A 20,039-nucleotide genomic window follows, 5' to 3' on the forward strand; every position below is an offset into this window, starting at 1 on the left:
GAACCTCCTACTTTTTTAATCCAGCACACTGTTCCGCAGTTCTCACCTTTAAGCATACATACACATAAACCACGCAGCAATGACAACACCCGTCGTTCTTGACGAAGAAACTTATACTGAAGCTCTCAGCAGTATTATTGAACGAGACTTTTTCCCACATCTTGCCAAAGTCAAAGCTCAACAAAATTACCTACAAGCTCAACAGTCCGGAACGCTTGCCGATCTCGAACGTGCGTCAAGAGCGTTACATCGTGCACAACAAACACCCTCTACTCGTCTAGGTACCTCCTCCAAAGGTAATTTGTGTGCTTCGTGAGCGTCGTCTTTTCACTTCTTATCACTTAAAGTTACATGGCTTTATAACATTTTGTTTTGTGTGGTGTATTCAATCAATTGTAGGATCGGCAACAGCTGCAGAATCAAGCAAGTCTCTGATTTCCTCCTCCTCAACCCCTCTCAACTATTACAATCATGAAGCAGACGATTTAGCTGATCGCGTCAACCTCGATCTTTCACTTGACCAGTTTCAAACTTTATATACAAGGTAAGATTTAGGGTGGATTTAGCTGGGTTATGCAAAAGACGAGGTGGAGTTAATGAAGTTCTATAAGTCTGTTGTTACAAAGGATGATAATTGACATTCTATGGATAATTATAAAGTGAGGACAACGCATCGTTCACAGAAATCTTGGAAAAAACCAATGCAAAGCGAAGAGAAAAGTACAAATGGCTGCTGGATAAGGAAAAGGCGCCCATGATTACCGGCGAAGAGAAAAAAATGATCGAATTCGCTACCTCTCCTGCTGTATGGAAATATACTGCCAAAAATGCATTAATGTACATACCCAACGGTACCGGCCAATCCTTATTGAATGACGTTGATTCTCGGGCACCGCCAAAAGCCATCAGTCACAATAACACTCAGTTTGCTGTACCAGAGGTAATAAACTTCATTTCATGGTCACCATTTTGAGGATTAGAAGTGCTAATTTTTTTATATGCAAATGAAATAGGTACCAGCTTCACGAACCGCGTCCAAGACAACGTCTACACCTCCAATTACTGCCAATGGAACTCCATGGAAGGCTATGTGTGGGGTAGGCGATGATAATGAGTCAGTGTATTCGGACGCCAAATCCGATTATCGAGGCTATCGCTTAGTAGATGCTACTCCAACTTTGACACCGTCCCGAGTAGGATCTCCAATGATGACCTGGGGTTCTATTGAAGGGACACCTATGCTAATATCCGGATCAGAAACACCTGGTTAGTTGTGCATACACACAAAAAAAGAAAAGGCCAAATAAACCAAGTGGCATTATTAAATGAGCAGTTATACTCATGGCTTTGGTTATATTTCGTACGATAGGACCTCGATTTTCATTACCAAAAGAATCGAGAAGAGAGCAGCTTGGAATGAAACTGTCAGAAAAGGCATCACGAGCCCACCGCAAACGAGCCAATGAACGTGTCAGTAAAGGAACGCCACGATCGGGTGCTGGTCTTGCCTCGCCCGCGGCACAACATTTATTACGACGAAGCCATACACCTCGTACATCAGCATTTGGTGACGCATTACGCTCATCGTACGGAAGGAATACACCTCACGGATCAAGGACACCTGGTGCAACACCAACGCCGCTTTTCCGTGCTGGTGTCACACCTGTTTCACGGTTCCAGTCACCTCTGCAAAAGAAAGAGTAGCTTATCATTTCTTGTATACAAGCCCTTTTGATTTTTCCCCTTGTTCATAGCACCAATCCACTCCCTTTCTTGTTTTCCGCACATACATCCGCTGAACTGCATAATCCTCTGTTAATCATCATTCTAATCAATCTGAGAATGAGCAGGAGTGATATTAATCCACTCTTGTATGTTTGTTTTTTACAAAAACGTTCATCATCCGTAGGATGAAGCTTCTGCAATTTGATTTCTTTTGCGACATAGCATTATATGACCAGGCGGTGCCGATATATAGTATGCTAGTCAAACGGGCTTGTCCTCCCTTTAGCGAGTACGCTGCTATATAATGATCGAGACATGTAATCAGATGATGCATAACAGTATACAGAGGCTGGACACAAAATTAGCTTCCTATCGTTGGTAAACTGTTTTAACTTGCTACTTTATTTATTTTTAATTTCGTCCGCATATGATATTTGGTACAGATAGTCCTTGGATGTTATGCGTGATGTTGCGATCAAATTCAGTGTCTCGGAAATATTACTCCAGTGCGTTCTATATGTATGATTGGGTGCGTGTTTACACAACAGCAACGACAGCCAGTCGACTGTCTTCTACGTCTCACGTGTGGATTGCAAAACTGTTATGCATAAACATACTCTCTCCGTGTTTCTTCATATCATCTGCTGTCAGACTGCGCAACTCTAAAATTTGTGGAAATGGCATACCCTCCTTTCACAATTTTATATAAAGATACTTCGCTATGATACAGAAATATATTATATAGAAACCCAATGACGGGATAGCACGCTCAACCTATCAGCATTTCCATCTTCTACTTTCATAATCATTCTTTACTAGGATAATAGTAAACAGATACGAAGATCTTTTTATCCTTCGAGAAAGCTGTTGATTACGGGAAGACGTGTTCGGCTAGAACGAACCTAATTTACATCCGACCACAGCAACACGTCATGAGTACAATCAGTAACGCGCTTATTATGCACGGATTTTTGTAAACATAAACGCTTCATAACAGGTATAACAAAGAAAGACAATCAGTATTATAGTGCGTACATGGTGTATATGATGTATGACTACTGTATTTGTTTTTAGCAGATAATAGATGTTGCTTATTTTTAAATGAAGAGTCTGCTTGCTGCTTATTATATGGTCGTTGGTGACCATGACGTACATTTGTAGCATTGATAAATGTGGCAATTATGCCTGATAAGTAGTTGAGTGGATTTGATACAGCCGACCTATTTCGATTGCTGTTGCTGCTGCTTAGCAGCAAAAAACTACAGAAGACGGTCCAACCAATTGCTGGACTTTTGACTCATTAAGTAGTTAGGATATGATGTCGTTGATATTGCGCGTGCCATTGTTTAATAAAATCTTTATGTATGAGCGCAACATATCTCAACTCTGCATAATACATCAGCCATCAAATGCGAAAAACTGTCGATCCATATATGTGTGTAACGGACCGCCATCCGTCTTTTTCTTTAGAAGGAAAACAAAAAGTAATCAAATTGAAACGCATAAATATTTCCTATCGAACGTTCTCTAGCTGACTCCGCACTTGCAGCAGCAGTGTCAGCAGTAACTAACAATAGTGATACGACTGTATTGATAGAACAGAACCATTGGCTCAAGGGTGCTATTCCTTCTTTGTATTGAACCATTTGAGAAAGCTGAAATACTTACCATGGCACATAATAGTGGATAGCAGAGCGATCATCTGGTTAGCAGCACAAGCTTAATCGATGCACCAGACGCCAACGAAGAAGTACTAAAAAGAATCCACCCCTATTGACCTCACGTGGGGACAAACATTCTTTTGCAAAAGAAAAAGCTGAAACAAGCTCATCATAATGAAAAGTGTACCCAGTCCGCTGTTTTTGTTATTGGTGCTATTCAGCTGGTAAACAATACTTGCTTTGTGTACACAAGAGAAATAGGCCGGTTGCATACAAGTATGCAAGCAGTTTCATACTACTCACACACAGACCAGCAGCTGGATGGTATGACTTGGAGTAGCACGAAACACCAACTCCTGGCCTATCCATACATAAACAGTAAGCAAACGTCAAACTATCAAATAATTGCACACACCATTTCATACCAGGTACAATAACTTGTGGGCCTCGTTTCATATCCATTTTGCTTGCTGCCATCCGAGAGAATATATAAATGACCAGTGTCAGTCTGTTGCCAATGTAACCGCCCTTTTTTCTCTCTTCCTTTTCCCCGCCCCCCTTCTTCCTCCCGCACTCTCCACATATGAAAAAAGGTTACGTATCCATCTCTCAGGAGATGCAGGACACTGGGTCATCTCCTCCGCCTTCATACCCACATCATCCTCAATACATGTCTGATTTCCACCATGAGAAGTCCGGTGATGAACCGATGGATATGGCCTTTTCTCGACAGAACATGGCTGTGATGGATCGATTTATGGAGTGGTGCCGTCAGACATACAGTGGCGACCGCAGCCAAAACGCCAATGCGCCCTTGTTGCCTAGTGAAAAGCGCCATGTGACCTTTCAACCTCAAACAACGCGGCCTCGGTCCAAAGTAACCAAATTCCTTGCCGGAGGTGCTCTCCTTGCCGCCGGCGTCTTGCTATTCAACCATTTAATGCCTGCATCCGATGTTCTTTTCCAAGGTAAGAAAAGAGTGTGACCACAAATATTTATATACACACATTGCTCTTTGCTCTTCGGAGGTTGTAATAAACTTTGTAGCTAAGACTCGATGAACTGATGCGACAAAATACATTAAAATGCAAACTATATAGACTTCTCTACTATTCCTTGGGACGATGCCTCAGTTATTATCAAGACCGTACCATCGAGCGAATCCATTCGCGAGTTCTTCCACTACTACGCAGCGGAACCCCACTTGGCCGGATCGCATGCCGATAAGCGTCAAGCAGAATGGACCCGCGACAAGTTTGAAGAATTTGGTATCCCGAACGCCACCATCGAAACGTACTATCCTTGGCTCAATGTCCCTAAAACGCGTCGTCTCGCCATTGTCAGTGGCCCCGAAGAATTTTTGTACGAAGCCACACTCCAAGAAGAACCCATTGCCAGAGATCCCTCTTCAAGTCATCCCGACGCTATCCCTACGTTCCACGGCTACTCGGCTGACGGTAACGTCACCGGCTCTGTTGTCTATGTAAACTACGGTCGTTTAACCGACTTTCAATTCTTGGCTGCTCGTGGTGTGAACTTTACCGGCACGATTGCTCTTATGCGTCATGGCAATATTGCCCGTGGCCTCAAGGTGGGAACAGCTGAGAAGTTTGGCTGTATTGGCGCCTTGCTTTACTCAGATCCCATGGAAGACGGCCCGTTCAACAAGGAAAGTGCTGACGGCGAGCCATCCGAATCGTATCCTAACGGCCCATGGTAATATACCGTCATACAATGCACTTAGAGATCCCTATATCGCATGTTTTTTATATCCACTTTTTTTAAAAAAGACATTGATTTTTAGGCGATCACCATCCTCAGTCGAGCGCGGTACTGTCCACTACATGTCCATCTTGCCCGGTGATATGCTTACTCCTGGCTACGCTGCTACCGAAAACGCCACCCGTCTTGACCCCGAAGAAGCTTATGCCATGCCCAAGATCCCATCATTGCCGATTTCGTGGTCCGATGCCTTGCCACTCTTCCAAGCCATGGAAGGTCTTGGTCTCAAAGGCGAAATCGACTGGCTTGGTGGCCTTTGTGAAGTCAACTACTACAGCGGTCCTAGTGCTGCCCAGGTCAATCTTGTCAATATTAACGATTATCAAATCAAACCTGTATGGAACGTGATTGGCAAGATCGAAGGTGCCATTGAACCACATCGTGCTGTTATCATTGGTAAATATATTGTTTATTCATTACCCACCACAGCAAACACTGTCAATGATTTTTGGACTTTTGTCTCTTCATGATACTAATATTCAATTCTAGGTACTCACCGTGATGCTTGGGGATTCGGTGGTGCCGATTCGTCTTCCGGTTCTGCTGTTCTGGTAAGCAGGTTAATTTTCTAGTTTTTCCTTTACACATCAGCGATAAACAAGCTAACTCTTCCTTTTTCCTTCCTTCAAAATCACAATCTTTAGCTCGAACTTACCCGTGTACTGGGTCTCCTCCTGGAACGCGGTTGGCAACCTCGCCGTACTTTGATTATCGCTTCCTGGGACGGTCAAGGCTACGGCTCCATTGGCTCTACTGAATGGGTCGAAGACAACAAGTCGTGGCTCGATGATGAAGCTATTGTTTACATCAATGTCGATCAAGCTGTAACTGGTCCCAACTTCTCAGCTCAAGCATCGCCTTTGCTAAACAACCTGATCTATGACATTACTCAAGAAATCTGGGATCCACGAACAAGCACGACCGTCTATGAGGCCTGGAAGCAAGACCGGGAAACCATGGCTGTACAGAAGCATAAGAACCACCACGATGATGCTGGTGAAGCACCCATTGCTCCACTTGTTAAGATGATTGATCCTCTTGGCGGCGGTTCCGACTACATGGCATTCTTTGACCACCTTGGTATCACCAGCATGTCCATGAGCTTCAATGGCGACTACGGAGTTTATCACAGCAACTACGATAGGTAAAGCCTGCTATCTGCAGCGCGTCTCACCTTATTAGCTGCTTGGTAGTCCCTAACATTTGAACATTTTCTCTACAGTATTTTCTGGATGGAGCACTTTGGTGACCCTACCTATGAATACCATCAGACGATGGTTCGAATTTGGGGTCTTCTCGCTCTGCGTCTTTCCAGCGATGCATTGATTCCAATGTCACCGCTGGACTATTCCAAGGAGCTCAGCATCCGTGTTGCATCCATGGCTGACGATCAAGGTTGCGCCACATTGCCCGAGCTCTCCGCTGCTGTTAGTGCCTTGCATGAAACCACTATGCATTTTGAACACAAGCTACACAAATTACACAAGAAGCTACACAAGCATCACTTGGATATCTTCAAGCACAAGAAGAAGAAACTTTTGAAGAAGCTTGTCAAGTACAACGAGCGTCTGGCACAATTCGAGCGTGGTTTCATCGACCCTGTAGGCCTTCCTGGTCGTGAATGGTTCAAGCACATTGTGTACGCTCCAGGTCTTTGGACTGGTTACCAAGCCGAGATGTTCCCAAGCATTGTTGAAGCCATTGACCAGGGTGCAAGCCCAAGCTTTACCCGCGAGATGGAGGAGCGTGCTGCCCGCTTCATCGAAAGCGCGCGTGGATTGCTCAAGGGCAAGCATGAGCGTCTGACTGGTGACGATGGTGATGATTTGGATGACGACGAGGACCAAGAAGAGTGAAAGAAAATTTTGCAGCTCTTTTGTTGTTGTGCCCCTATAAATAATAAATCCTTCTTTTGATATGTTTGTACTATAATTATAAATTCTTCAGCTCAGATCTTCGATGATTATTACAAAAAAGTGTGTATATTTCGACAAAGTAATATATATAATCTGTTAAGGAAAAGCTGATTGTGTTCGCGGAGTCGGGGGGACCGCCTGCATCAGTTTGATGGATGATTCTCTGCTTATGAAAGCAGGTACACGTGCAGCTTAGTGCTGTTCTTTTAGTATATGTATCCTGCATTTTAGTAAAGTGTTATGCTAGATATGTGTACATGTAATGTGGAATTGTTTGCCGATTCGCTCTAGCGAAACTCACACCAAGTTTAGCAGAATATATACTTGTGGGAAGTAAGTGAAACAGTACCATTGTTTGTTGTAATAAGCTTTAAACTTAGTTTTGAGTGTATTTGTGGATCGGTATCACAGACTTAATGATGTAAAAAAAAGATACTTTATGATCCTGCGTAATGACGCGCTCTCAGGGTCGTTAAGAAGAAGAAGAGAACCAGGGGCTGTCACTTTTTATTTCAAATCTTTTTGCTGTCTAATATCTTTTAGAAGCTGGCATATATATATATGTATGACATAACAATATCTATGCCACGATCCAAGCAGAAGCCCGTAGTAGGTACTGAAGTTTTATAGATTCTTTCTTTTGGGTCACTATAGTAATTACTTTCAGCACTTACCGCTTTATCGCTGCATGCAAATAGTCCCTATCATTCTTATATCCTTGCGTGGAATTATTCATGCTGTGCTGGTGCAAAAACGCAGGTGATAAATTTGGCCAAGTCATTCAATCAGGTCCACTGACGATGTGCATAAAATAAAATATAGCATCATTCTATAGCCGCACGAAAAGAAGTGTAGGTAAGAGAAATAGGTTAGAGAAAGAGGAAAGGGGTTGATGCAGTGTCATCGCAAGTCAAAATAGTCCATCACAATGGTTGTTTCGATCTTGTGTGCACTCACCAGCTTCCCATATACGCCCCGCTCTTTATGTAGCTCTTAGTTGTACGCTACGACGAAGAAAAAGAGAGGCAGCAACATTGTGGATGGACGGCGCTTTTTCTTCTGTTATCATATCAGTTGAAATGTCAATTTTTTGTGCTGGTTCATGGACATAAATTGTAAAAAAGGGATTGGGGGTAATAGTTGAAGTGGGGGAGGACAACGAAGAAATAAGTTTTTTATAGAACAAAAAAAAAAGTAGCGCACATACCAATGGCTTCCTCTTCTTCTTCTCTAGTATCATCGTCGCCATCTTCCGCCAAAGGTAGAGTAGCACTAGGATTAGTAATTTATTATCTTGGTTTTTGTTGTTTGCTGTTCTTGTGTTCTCAAAAAAGAGGGAGGGATGGTGGGCTTTGGGGGTTTGAGAGTATATACAGTACTAGTAAGTAGCTATTTTCACACACCAAGATAGACCAGGTGTGCGAATTACTTATTAGTCCTCTCCTTCAATCAGAGGAAGTTCTGCCACCTCCTTTTTTTTTTTTTGCTATAATGTGTACGCTATTCACATTAATAGCAGCCTTTTTTTATCAATTGCTGCTCCAAGGAGCACATTTTAGACAGAGTGCTATAACCGGAATTCGTAGCGCTAGTAGTACGGTGGCTAGCCTTGTTTTGTTGCTCGAGCTATATTTATTCATTTATATCAATGAAAACTACGTCTAACATAATTTCAACAACCGTTTAGATGTGCTCTCTCAAATACGTGATCTACAACTAGCTATCGAAGATTTCAACAGTGACAACCCTAACAGTTATAGAGAAGAAGGAGAAAGGGAAAACAAAGGTAATACACACATAATGAGAAAAAGAAAAAGGTGCACGGGCGCTCACAAGACAATTCACTTAAAAAACAGAACCTTCTTGTTCTTGTTCGGAGAGTTGCGCTGAAAAAAGCATACCGCATGATAACGAGGGGCTCCTTGACAACACCGCTCACCAACAACGCCAGCAGCCGTACCCCATCAATAGCAGATTGACGAATGCAGGAGAAAAGACACTACTGTGCTATCCATCGGATGAAAAAACTGCGATTGAAGAACCGCCCTCTTCTGTTGCTATCCATGCGGATAAGACCCTCGTTGAAGAAGACCTAGAAGGCCATACGATCACGACCAAAAAAAAGTCGACCTCATCGTATATGCCACTCGATCAGTTGAATATTCGTTTCTCAAATGACTTTTCGACACTGATGGACCAGTTTGCGACCACCAGGGATAGGAACAAAGAGGAGCCAGAGCTACAGCAAGTCGCGGAAGCCGCCTGTTCGGAACCTGCTATTGCTGTTGATACTATAGAAGACAAGGAGGTTATTGACGAGAAGCCCCGCGAGGAGGATCGAGGAGATAATTATCAGCCGCCGCCGCCATTCCCAACAACGAAAGTACCATCACCATCGGTAGCACCAGCAGCTGTACCATCTGCTGGATTTGGATCAGGAAAGGAGGAGGCGACACAAGCATTCACAACAGCAATACCAGCAGCTGCAACAGGAATGAATGATAAATATCTGGTGGAAAAGGAGGAGCCTACTCTTCCGTTTCCTCCTCCTCCTCCTCCACCGCCATTGATTATAACCATTGATTCAGCTGCCACAACTGCTGCCACAACTACCACTAGCAACTCTTCCACTGTCACCACACCCCAGTTTACTGATTACAACCAGAACAGCAGCCCCATGGCATTATCGGTTTGTCATCCGCAACAACTGCCTTCGCCGTCGCCACTGATCGCAACACCCAGATCACGTTCCTCCATTTCATCACGTCGCTCACGTCGTCTATCTACGCTCAGTAAAAAGTCAAGCAAATCCTCGCGCTACTTTCCAAAACAACTCAAGGAAGAACACCAACAGCAGCAGCAGCAGTCAGACGCGTCTGTGAAATACCATGCTCGAACCTACGATGAGATGATGCGAGTGCCAGACATACGCGAGCGGATAGCCTTCTATGATCGAACATATAAACAATGTATGCGGGCAGATTCGAAGCTTTCATCGTGGGTCAAACAAGCCAAAGAAAAAGGACTACCCAAACCAATGACAGAAGGTAAAAAGCAGGATACTCCTTCTCAAACCATCATGAACACCTGTTGCTGTTGCTACTGAGTAATGGAAGTGTTCTGCATGTATAACTAAACAATCAATATAATATATCACAATAGGCTATGTACCGCCTCCACGACCTGCATCGCCCGAGATCCAGCCTACACCTACTATGAGCTCGTCATTGAGTGGATCTATCAGCATGTTCTTACGCAAAGCATCTGTATCCAATAGCGTAACAATGCCTCGACGAGCGGCATTTTCAGGAGAAACACCTAAGCCATCGCTTAGTCGACTGTTTTTACCAACATCCATCAGTCGTCTCTCACTATCACGGTCTTCGCGACCCAAGATCATGCCATACGCAGATGATATAGAATCTCCACAACAACAAAATAGACCATGTCAGCAACCGAAATCAAAACCTTCATCCACAGCAACAACAAAGAAACAGCATCAGAAGCAACCACGTCCATCCATTGACTCTACCATGTCTACTGCGGCAAGCACAGCAGCAACCAGTCGATGGCGAGGGTCCATCAGATTGTCGACTTCCAGCAGACGCTCTTCGACAGAGTCCTTACCTAGTGCGTCGCCACTATCCATTAGCTCCTCGGTATCATCACGTCTATCACGCACTCTCCGAAAAGCATCGTGCGATACTGTACTTCCTAGTAACGAGCGTCCTTCCATACCAACGTTTCCACAGCACCATCGCTATCATCCTCCACAACCCGCTGCTGCTGCTCCTGCGCCGCTGCCGCCACGGACAATAAAGCCTATTGAACAAGGACCTGAAGCAGCGTTGAACGAACTATGCAACGTGTTGCCTCAACTTGATCGGCGAGTAGTGCAAGAGTATCTAACCGAATCCGGTGGTGATCCGATGGTAGCCATCACACTCGCCATGAGCCAGCACAAGAAAGTAGTATCTAATAGTAACACCGACAACAAAAGAAACAAGAACCCACCGCCACCTGTGTATAAAAAACATCGTCAACGTGTTAAATCATAATAAATAAATCTGCTGATTTGCAAAAGGATGCCAGGTTAACCGAGCTGATCCGACAAGCCCATATTTGGAATCAATTTCAGCTTGTATATATAATATTGTATCTATTTGCATTGTTGAGAGATGCTCTCGCCCTTCACACACCCCTTTCACCCTCAGCAGGAAACACTAACAAAGTGTTTCATAACATCACTGAACCATGGCGTCGTCTAACCGTCTCACATCCTACTTGGCGTTTGTTGTGTTTACCATCACGTTGGTAACCTCCGCAGAGCTTTGAGCTGTTGTTTCTCTCTTCTTCGTCCCAGGCCCCTTGAATCGTCTGATTAACTAACAATTAATGTTGCGTTTTTTTAGGGTGCATTCCAGTATGGATACCACAATGGCGAACTCAATACACCACAAGCTGTTATTTCCAAATGTCAAACCAAACAAGGCATTCTTATCGAACCCAATGACGGGGACAATAGCAGCGGTCTACCAGGCTGCATCCGCATGTCGGATGCCAAATACTCGCTCGTAGTGGCCATGCTGACAGCAGGCGGTCTCATTGGCGCCTTATCGGCGTCGTATGTTAGCGATCGATTTGGACGACGATTATCCCTTTTCGGCACAGCCTTGTTGATGGGACTCGGTTCCGTCATCATGACCTTTGCATTCAATGTAGCAACGTTAATGGCCGGACGATTTGTAGCGGGACTAGGCAGCGGTATCGTCACGGTGGTGGTTCCTGCGTATATTGCGGAATGCGTGCCTAAAGGCAGTCGCGGATTTTTCGGCACATTGAACCAGCTAGCTATTGTGGTTGGTATTTTGGTGGCACAAGGTATAGGCATGGCATGGTCGACGCTGGCTGCCTGGCGATCTATTTTGGCTATTGGTGTCGTGTTATCGATAGCACAGCTCTTGCTGCTTCCGTTTTGTGTCGATTCTCCACGCCATCTTGCATCAATCCCCGGTGGGCTAAATAGTGCAAAAGCCTCGTTGCTGCGTCTGCGTGGACCCCCTATTGAACTCGTCGAGGCTGAAGTTAATGAGTGGCGAAACGAACAAATGGGCACTGCAACTGGTACAGGAGGACATCATCCATATGGCGATGAAGAGGAACACGGAGAAGATAATGAAGGAGGAATCGATCAAGAACAACAACAACATCTTGTTGCTACGGCAGAATCTGAGCGGCCCAAGGTGAACGTTATACGGTTATTATCGATGCCTCAGTATCGACGACCGCTTAGCATCGTCCTACTGCTTCAATTGACGCAACAATTCTCGGGTATCAATGCAGTCATTTTCTACTCGACTTCGATCATGTCAGCAGTATTCCCTCAGTCATCGGATTTGATCACTGTATATATCTCCGTTGTCAACCTGGCCATGACAATTGTATCGGCATATCTGATGGATCGTGTGGGTCGTCGCACTCTGTTCCTTGCATCTTCCTCCATGATGTCCGTGATGAGCATATTGCTTGGATGGAGTATTGAAGCCGCGGGCCAGGATAAAGTGTCAGCAGCAGCTATTATTGGCTTCGTAGCGGCGTTTGCAATTGGCTTGGGCCCCATTCCATTCCTCATGATACCCGAGTTGGTGGATACACCGGCTGTCTCGAGTGCAGGATCTGTTGGGTTGGCGTGTAATATGGTCTCTAATTTTGTCGTTTCGGCTGGGTTCCTAGGCCTTCGGGATATTATCGGCCAAGACGGCGTCTTTTATTTGTTTGGAGGTATCCTCGTCGTCATGACCGGCCTGGCGTGGTGTATCTTGCCCGAAACAAAAGGGCGGAGTGCAGACGAAGTCATTCGGTCCAACTGGGCTGTTCGTCCGCCTCAACATTATCAACCCGTACGCTCAACTTCCTCCAACAACGTCGTCGTCGCTGCCGATGCATAAAATGAATCGAAAATATCCCCAACACTTGTTTTTCGTTTTTTTTTTTTTGCGGTTGTATGTATGTATTAAAACATCCTTTATTCCATAGTCCTTTTTAGATTCCATCTTCAATTCGTGTTTGTTTGTGAACCCAGAAACTTGGAAATAAACTTGATTAACGAGCCAAAATAGCACAATGAACGTATGTATATGTGTAGCCTTTGGGCTTGGTTTCTTTGCCGTCGCCACCATCGCGTTGTTTATTAACACGCTACCGTTACACTTAACTCAATCTCTTCATAATTTCCAAATCTTCCTCTACATACCTAAAATAAATCGTCATTTTTGATATGCCGTTCTTGGTATAGATACACAGAAAATCGTTTTGAATGATTTGCATTTGATGTAACTCTAAGCCGTCACTTTAGCCTAGGATGTTATATATTTGGGCTTGGTTGATCCAAGGGAGTGGAATAAAAAAAACGATGCATCTGTGTTCTGGACTTCTTTCTTTCTCTTCTTCTTTTGAAGAATAGCTCGCTATCATACCTCTTTCTTGAAAAATATTTAGTATACTACATATGGCATACACAATGACTAATGTAACATTAAATGCCCAAATATGTTTAGACAGCATATACTATGAATATGTGTTCTTTTAACATACCAATCAAGATTTAAAGTTTATACTGTATATCAGATGTATCGTATGTTTGCTCATGCATAGGGCTTCCGTCATGTCAAGATAATGTTACTACATTATGCTAGATCGAGTTAGTATATGAGATTTTACATGGCGAATGCTATCACGCATTGCGCGCCGCTTTTTACCATAGGAACCCCGCTGTCGTACCTCGTGAGATAGTAATTCTTGATAATGAATCCGCCGCTTTCCACCTTTCATAATTGTGAAAAGTAATCGATATTAATATCACGACATACGGGCACGGCGGATCTGTTGATTAAAGTTTCTGCTTTAACTATGTCACTGCTATCGCAATGTTTACTTTGGTTGCTGCGTCACGGTTTCTTTTTGCACAACGCCTACTACATCGTGCACGTGATGAATGGGCATGGCTTTGTTGCCCAAATGTTATGTTATAAAGCATGCATCTGCTGCTGCTGTGCCAAGAAAGACATGTTCTGTTTTTATTCTCAAATTAATATGTGTAATGTTACGTATATATGTGCATGAATGATACCTTTTCGACGTTGTACATATAGTTTCGATAATTTACAATACATATAACAAAAAGGGTAGACTTTGTTCGTTTCATCTATCATCAGGAACATCAGCAAGGGTAGAGTGAGCAAGTTTTTTACCGCATTTGGGGAACCAAGCTCCGGTAGCTGTTATTGAGTAATATCCTAGAAGAGGAAACGTTAAGCTGCGTACATCAATTTCGTTGCACGTATCTAAATCACGTCTTACTGAACTATGATAAACAAGGTTCAGAGGGTACATAGAGCTGCATCTTCTTCATGCATTTTACGACGCATATACTCTTTCCTCTTCTCCTTAACAGTTGGTTTTGCGTATGCCGCGTCTTGTTGTCTCAAGTCTCCTTGTGGCTTTCCACTTTATCTTTAGTTCCTTAATCCTCTTTCCTTGGCTCATCAAATCTTATATTTTTGCTACCATCTCCAGAGTACCAAAAAGCAATATGGCTCATCACGATTAGCAGGGTTACACATCATGACCATCTATCTACCTATTGATGTACAAAGCTAACATTGTGATGAGATGACCGTGGCGTTGCAGCTTATCTACCATATATTGCTTTCTTCAGAAAATGAAAATGATAATGACGAGCATGATGGGGTTTTCCGGATAAATATAGGGATGAGAACAAGGAGGAAGCAATGAGGGGGGTGGTTATCAGGCTAATCCTTTCTTTGTTTCCATTCTCGGCATATCCTTCCGCATTATGTCAAATAAGGTAGTACGGATACAATAGTAGAAAGAATAGAGCACGATTCTCTGTTTGAACTTTCAAGGATGTGTAGTGCTACTTTTATCAAGCCCGGTGGTGCGATCGTAAAGTTAGGTGTACTTATAGCCGCATAATAGCAGAGCATGATACAACAATAGTAATGTGTACGAAACGAAAAGGTGTCCTGGGCAAAAAGGAACGCAAGGAAGGAAGGAAGGAATCAACTCAGCAGGTGGAGATCTACATAGTACACACTGACGCGCATGAATTTTAACCTGACAGTACTACTACTACCTAGTGGCAGTTTTAGTATCACACTAACTTTGCTAAATTTGATGGCAATGGAGTGATGACTGAATCTATGAAGCCTCCTAATGAAACCCATCCTAACGCTGATTATCAGCTGTTATATTGCATGTGTGATAGTGAGTGCGAGTGACGCTGAGAAAAATAAGGGCTTGCTGCGTGTGTATGTGTATAACAAGAATCCCATAGGATGCCGCCGCCATGAGAAACAAAGGAGCACATATACACACCCTCTTGTGAAACGTGCTGAGAAGCAGCTGCCTAATTAAGAAATCCTGATCGCTTTTGCCGAAATAAGGCAACGAAATAATCTGTTGCCTTTTCTTACTAGTGCTGCATGCAGGATATACTTTTGACACCTCTCTGTTTCTCTTATTTCCCTCTTTCTTTCGTCTCCGTCTTTCCTCGTGCATCCAGCGGCGCTGCTCGACTATATATTAGCTACCATAAAATTGTCGTTTCCGTTTTTTCTTTGTAAAAAAAACTATCAGTTATTATTGCCAAGACATTAAAAAAGTACCAACTATTCCCACACGCACGCAAACATCTTTTTTTATCTTTTTCTGTTTACTTTATCACTGCTACTACTATTATCCTTACTATCACATCTACCATTCATCTAAAATAAGACATGTGTACAATGCAAGTTCAAAGCACCAACAATTCTAATACAACATCCATACCATTATCATTTACAATCACAAAAGCTGCGGAGTTACAGCTCCAGGATTCGACAAAAGGGGATACCGTGACACCGCAAGAATGGATTGCCCGAGAGTTAGCGAGGATCCGACACGACGAAAGACCACGACATTGTCCTGACTACGAGGGACTGATAGAAGTGATTGACGACATGAGCAAATTTCTGAAACAACAAGCACCGCTACAGCAGCAGTGTCAACAGCAACAGCAACGATGGCACGTCAACGAACCGGCAGTACCAGCGACACCAGAAGCAGCTGAACATGATCGTGTGGTTGCTAAGCATCTCTTGATATTTCAACAACAGCAACAGGAACAACAAACCGGCGATAGCATGAGCCACAGAAGCGCTGCTGGCAACAGCGATGGTGGTGGTGCTGCTGCACTAAATTTTAGTGACCTTGTCGGAGCACTTGTGCTTGTTGTCCAATATAGCAAACGCCACAATAATACAACTACAACGGCGAGCGATCCCCATCCTGTGAAGCTGGTCAGGGTGCTAGACGATATCCAAATTGTGCGAGACCACGACGGTGGAAAGATCAAAGATGTAGCATCGGCACAGCAGCGGCTCTTTTCCATCTTATTTGGCAAGGTCCAGTTGACGTCACAGCTGGTCCACACATGGAAAATCATTTGCGAGTGGGCGAAACAGCTACTTTACGCGCGCAACTGGCATGAATGGATGGAGTTTGGCCTGCAGGCATTTGTCAAGGCTAAGCAGCGCTGTGTAACCATGGAAACCCTCATATACAGTCCGAACAACAGCAGCACCACATCGTCGTCGTCGTCATCCAGCAGTAGTGCCACAGCACATCACCATGGTAGCCAGATTATGATGGAGCAGCTTCAGGCTTTGTTACAGAATACGCATCTGGTGGAGAAAACGTTTCGTGCCTAGTAGTCTCTTTCTCTTTGCTTTCTCTTTTCCTTTTATTTACAAAATGTTGATTTCCCCTTGTTGATATATGTATGTGCCCGCACCCCTTCATACACAGACACACTCTCTCGCTCTGTATGTAATTACTCTTCATATCCTTTCTCCGTTCCGCCTTCGTTCTCTTGTTGTTGCTGTAGTTGTAATGGCGATGATGTCGGTAATGATGATGGCCGGTTATTAAAATATTCGCGGTATTGTTTATACGGGAATGTTTCCGCACGTTCAATTGAGTGGCGAGGCAGCATGATTTCCAGAAATATCCAAAACAAATAATCAAGTGCCATGACCATACAAAATATTTTGCCAGCATAAAGTCCACAACCGTAGTATCGGCGCAATCTTTCAATTAAGGGTGCTTCTTGTGTTTGAGATATCAAGTCGTAAACCTTTAATGGTGTTTTTTTTTCTCCGTGTGTTAGTATGTTCGTTGACAGTGTTTCCCTTAATAAGCACTGCTGAACACTAGTTTCCTTTTTCTCACTACAATGCTTCGTATTTACCTTTTCGGTACGTTCGGCAACGTTAGACCAGCTATACATATCTTTAAGCTCATCATTAAACCGTCTGGGATCTACTTCTTCGTATCGGATCATGTGTATTGCTCTTGAAATGGCGATAACTAGATCTAAGATTGTAAGATAAATTTTTGGTTTTGTCTAGTTAGTTGTAGGTGTTCAACCTTTGTCTATCTCACACCAGTTTAGCCTGCTATCGTTACACATTTTGTTTACATAGTTATTTACACCCCTATATAAACTGACTTAAAACAGCTACAGCTACTTACCATCCTCTTCTGGCATAGCATAATTAACCATATGGCTAGGCAATACCTCGGGTACACCACCAACTTTGGTACTTACGATAAATAACCTGATAGCATACAGATGCCATGTTAGATTCTAATGTTTCCTGTTTAAAAACATCTCACATAAGCACGACCATTGTTGTTGCACTCACCCAGCGCATGCAGCTTCGACGATCGCAATGCAAAAGGCTTCGGTTAAACTGGTATTGAGGAAGATGTTGCCTTGAACTAATACTTTTCGCACGTCATGATGTTTGATCGAACCTAAAAGCTCAATACGATCATGCAATAAGTGTTTTTCTCGCATCTGTTCCAAATCAATCCGTTTTGGTCCGTCACCACCTAATAACGACAGCCGTTTTTTCACATAGAAAGAATATCAGCTTCTGCTTGACCAAATTATAAGCACTGTTTACGTTCGCATGAACTTACCAATGATGAAACGGACGTTTCTGTACATACTACATATCCGTGGGATAATTGCTACGAGTAGGTCCATTCCTTTACGGTAAACTAAGCGGCTGATTACCACAACGGTAACTAAATATTATCAGTTTATTTACCCGTTCCCTGGTTCTTTCTCTCCCATGCCTCCTTCCTATACTTACTCCAGTTGGGATCCGCTGCAGATGGATCAGGCTTAAACTGTGAAGCTACCACAGCATTGGGTATAACAGATACGTTTCGTGGAGAAAGTGCCGCTCGTAATACCGTATTTTCTTTACTTTTTACATAAACATCATTTAGTTTTTCTCCTCATTCGTCTCTCCATTTTTCTTCCGGTCATAAGTGCAAACAATAGCATACCTAGTATGAGAGACACAGATAACATGATCAATATCACTTAGCGTAAATTTCAGCAGCTTATTGGTCAAGATTGAACTGGCGTCTGCAAATCCAAACAATGAGTGATCTGTAAAGCACACCTTGTAACCCATAGTTTTGCCGTGTAGGATCCCCTCTTGACATAGCGCTGAGAATGCACCATGGCCATGAATTATATCAATATTTTCGCGGATCAAGATATTGCGGAGCAAAGGGAAGAATCCATAGAGAGTGGGAAGTGTGGCTTCGTAGTGTATTACTAGCGTAGGCACGTAGTATACTTTGAGTCCATTCGTCAAGTAACGAACACCTGTCCGATTGCCGTACGCATGTGTAGCTATAATAACCTAACATCGTGGTGTGCACACATTGTCTTTTCATCAATATATGGACATGCTTCTTTCTAATGCTATTGTGTCTTTTTAATTACCTTGTGTCCTCTTTGAATTAGCCGTTGTGACAAGTGGTACAAATGACTTTCTACTCCTCCCATGTTGGGATAGAAAAAGTCAGAGACCATGCTACAGATGTAAGGATTCAATTTTAGTCCACCTTACTACTTTTTGCCCATCTATTCGTAAAGTTACCATATGTTGTACAACATGTTTCAGCATGGAGGGCCGAGGAGTGTTTCTATGGTGGTGATAGAAAGAGAGGGCTTTTTTGTTCGAGACGTGTGTCGGTGACACGAAACTTTTTGATTGCTGCTTATGGTGTGGTCTGAGATATGAATGAGCGCGTGCGGCGGGCATTGTTGTTGCTTGTTCCTGTATCTTTATGTTTTGACGCGTCTCGGTGCATCTTCGTTGAATTAGTAAAGTGTGCTAGCAGCAGTCTATTAATCACATGGAGTACCTCTGCATCTGAGGTGTAAATGATCTATTAAGGGATCTTTTCAGCAGTAAAATACACTTTAACTATTAGTATCATCAAGTTGGCACACCAGTATGATTCTATGATCGTTGTTTGCTGAATCTTTAAAATTCGGTTTCTTCTCCATTTTACACCGTACTATATAATAAAGGTATAATAGCATTAAATAATATCGTCAAACAACTGAGGTTAGCGTATGTCCATCCGAGTCCTACAAGTTGTGTCCCCGGATAGATTAAAGACGGATTAACAGCGCTAAAAGTAGGGTAGGCTCTTTAGTGCATATAAAAAAATACTATAAAATGGTTCTATCCATGCAAAATCGCATTAGAATTATTGAATGGCACCACATGCTTACCCAAATAACCAACTAAATAGACCAACAGGTACTACCACAAAAGCGCCTTTTACTGGTCGAAGGTCTGCCAATAAGCATCATGTTGCTGAAAATATGCATTTTACGTTAAAACTCACTGTACCATTTTAATGGTGTAATGAGTGAAGTGAGTGAAATCAGTATGAAGTATGATGGCCCGCCAATTCATTCCATAAAAATAAATCCTTACCAATTAATTGAATGTTAAGAGAGGAACCGCCAGATGGGTCTTATGATAAAATCAAAACCCCAGCGATAGGTAATTGG

The 20,039-nt window shown here is 43.2% G+C and overlaps 6 protein-coding genes across 6 annotated transcripts; 5 read left to right on the forward strand and 1 right to left on the reverse strand.

Moving 5' to 3' along the window:
- Positions 1–10: 10 nt before the first annotated feature.
- Positions 11–2,119, forward strand: BDB00DRAFT_975346 (nuclear protein DGCR14). Its single transcript, XM_053129909.1, has 5 exons — positions 11–296; positions 400–544; positions 661–940; positions 1,014–1,266; positions 1,370–2,119. The coding sequence occupies exons 1-5, from the start codon at positions 80–82 to the stop codon at positions 1,702–1,704; spliced, it is 1,230 nt and encodes a 409-aa protein (XP_052979939.1). The 5' UTR covers positions 11–79; the 3' UTR covers positions 1,705–2,119.
- A 2,003-nt stretch (positions 2,120–4,122) lies between these two features.
- On the forward strand, positions 4,123–7,024 carry BDB00DRAFT_787780 (uncharacterized protein; the record flags this gene model as incomplete). Its single annotated transcript, XM_053120729.1, has 6 exons — positions 4,123–4,354; positions 4,487–5,102; positions 5,191–5,564; positions 5,658–5,719; positions 5,813–6,312; positions 6,391–7,024. The coding sequence occupies 6 exons, from the start codon at positions 4,123–4,125 to the stop codon at positions 7,022–7,024; spliced, it is 2,418 nt and encodes an 805-aa protein (XP_052979940.1).
- A 322-nt stretch (positions 7,025–7,346) lies between these two features.
- BDB00DRAFT_906490 (uncharacterized protein) lies at positions 7,347–11,142 on the forward strand (the record flags this gene model as incomplete). Its single annotated transcript, XM_053128600.1, has 6 exons — positions 7,347–7,417; positions 7,920–7,939; positions 8,319–8,345; positions 8,805–8,870; positions 8,941–10,131; positions 10,247–11,142. 6 exons carry the CDS (start codon positions 7,347–7,349, stop codon positions 11,140–11,142), a joined length of 2,271 nt encoding a protein of 756 aa, XP_052979941.1.
- Positions 11,143–11,204: 62 nt separating this feature from the next.
- On the forward strand, positions 11,205–13,375 carry BDB00DRAFT_822092 (major facilitator superfamily domain-containing protein). Its single transcript, XM_053123448.1, has one exon. The coding sequence runs from the start codon at positions 11,635–11,637 to the stop codon at positions 13,030–13,032; it is 1,398 nt and encodes a 465-aa protein (XP_052979942.1). The 5' UTR covers positions 11,205–11,634; the 3' UTR covers positions 13,033–13,375.
- A 2,516-nt stretch (positions 13,376–15,891) lies between these two features.
- BDB00DRAFT_872148 (uncharacterized protein) lies at positions 15,892–16,854 on the forward strand (the record flags this gene model as incomplete). Its single annotated transcript, XM_053126920.1, has 1 exon — positions 15,892–16,854. The coding sequence occupies one exon, from the start codon at positions 15,892–15,894 to the stop codon at positions 16,852–16,854; it is 963 nt and encodes a 320-aa protein (XP_052979943.1).
- A 122-nt stretch (positions 16,855–16,976) lies between these two features.
- On the reverse strand, positions 16,977–19,127 carry BDB00DRAFT_883030 (GlcNAc transferase; the record flags this gene model as incomplete). Its single annotated transcript, XM_053128197.1, has 9 exons — positions 16,977–17,279; positions 17,394–17,518; positions 17,678–17,763; positions 17,851–18,040; positions 18,131–18,238; positions 18,307–18,422; positions 18,506–18,870; positions 18,954–19,044; positions 19,111–19,127. 9 exons carry the CDS (start codon positions 19,125–19,127, stop codon positions 16,977–16,979), a joined length of 1,401 nt encoding a protein of 466 aa, XP_052979944.1.
- Between the last annotated feature and the right edge of the window lie 912 nt (positions 19,128–20,039).

This window comes from Zychaea mexicana, assembly GCF_025766255.1.
Source record: "Zychaea mexicana strain RSA 1403 chromosome Unknown BDB00scaffold_34, whole genome shotgun sequence".
Lineage (NCBI taxonomy): Eukaryota > Fungi > Mucoromycota > Mucoromycetes > Mucorales > Lichtheimiaceae > Zychaea > Zychaea mexicana.

What these genes read in the sequence shown, in the direction of transcription:
- BDB00DRAFT_822092 (XM_053123448.1), top strand. Translation starts at nt 11,635, where the DNA reads ATGTCGGATGCCAAATACTCGCTCGTAGTGGCCATGCTGACAGCAGGC.
- BDB00DRAFT_975346 (XM_053129909.1), top strand. Translation starts at nt 80, where the DNA reads ATGACAACACCCGTCGTTCTTGACGAAGAAACTTATACTGAAGCTCTC. An exon ending in TTTCAAACTTTATATACAAG is followed by an intron (nt 545 to 660) that starts GTAAGATTTAGG and finishes ATAATTATAAAG; the next exon opens with TGAGGACAACGCATCGTTCA. An exon ending in CTCAGTTTGCTGTACCAGAG is followed by an intron (nt 941 to 1,013) that starts GTAATAAACTTC and finishes CAAATGAAATAG; the next exon opens with GTACCAGCTTCACGAACCGC.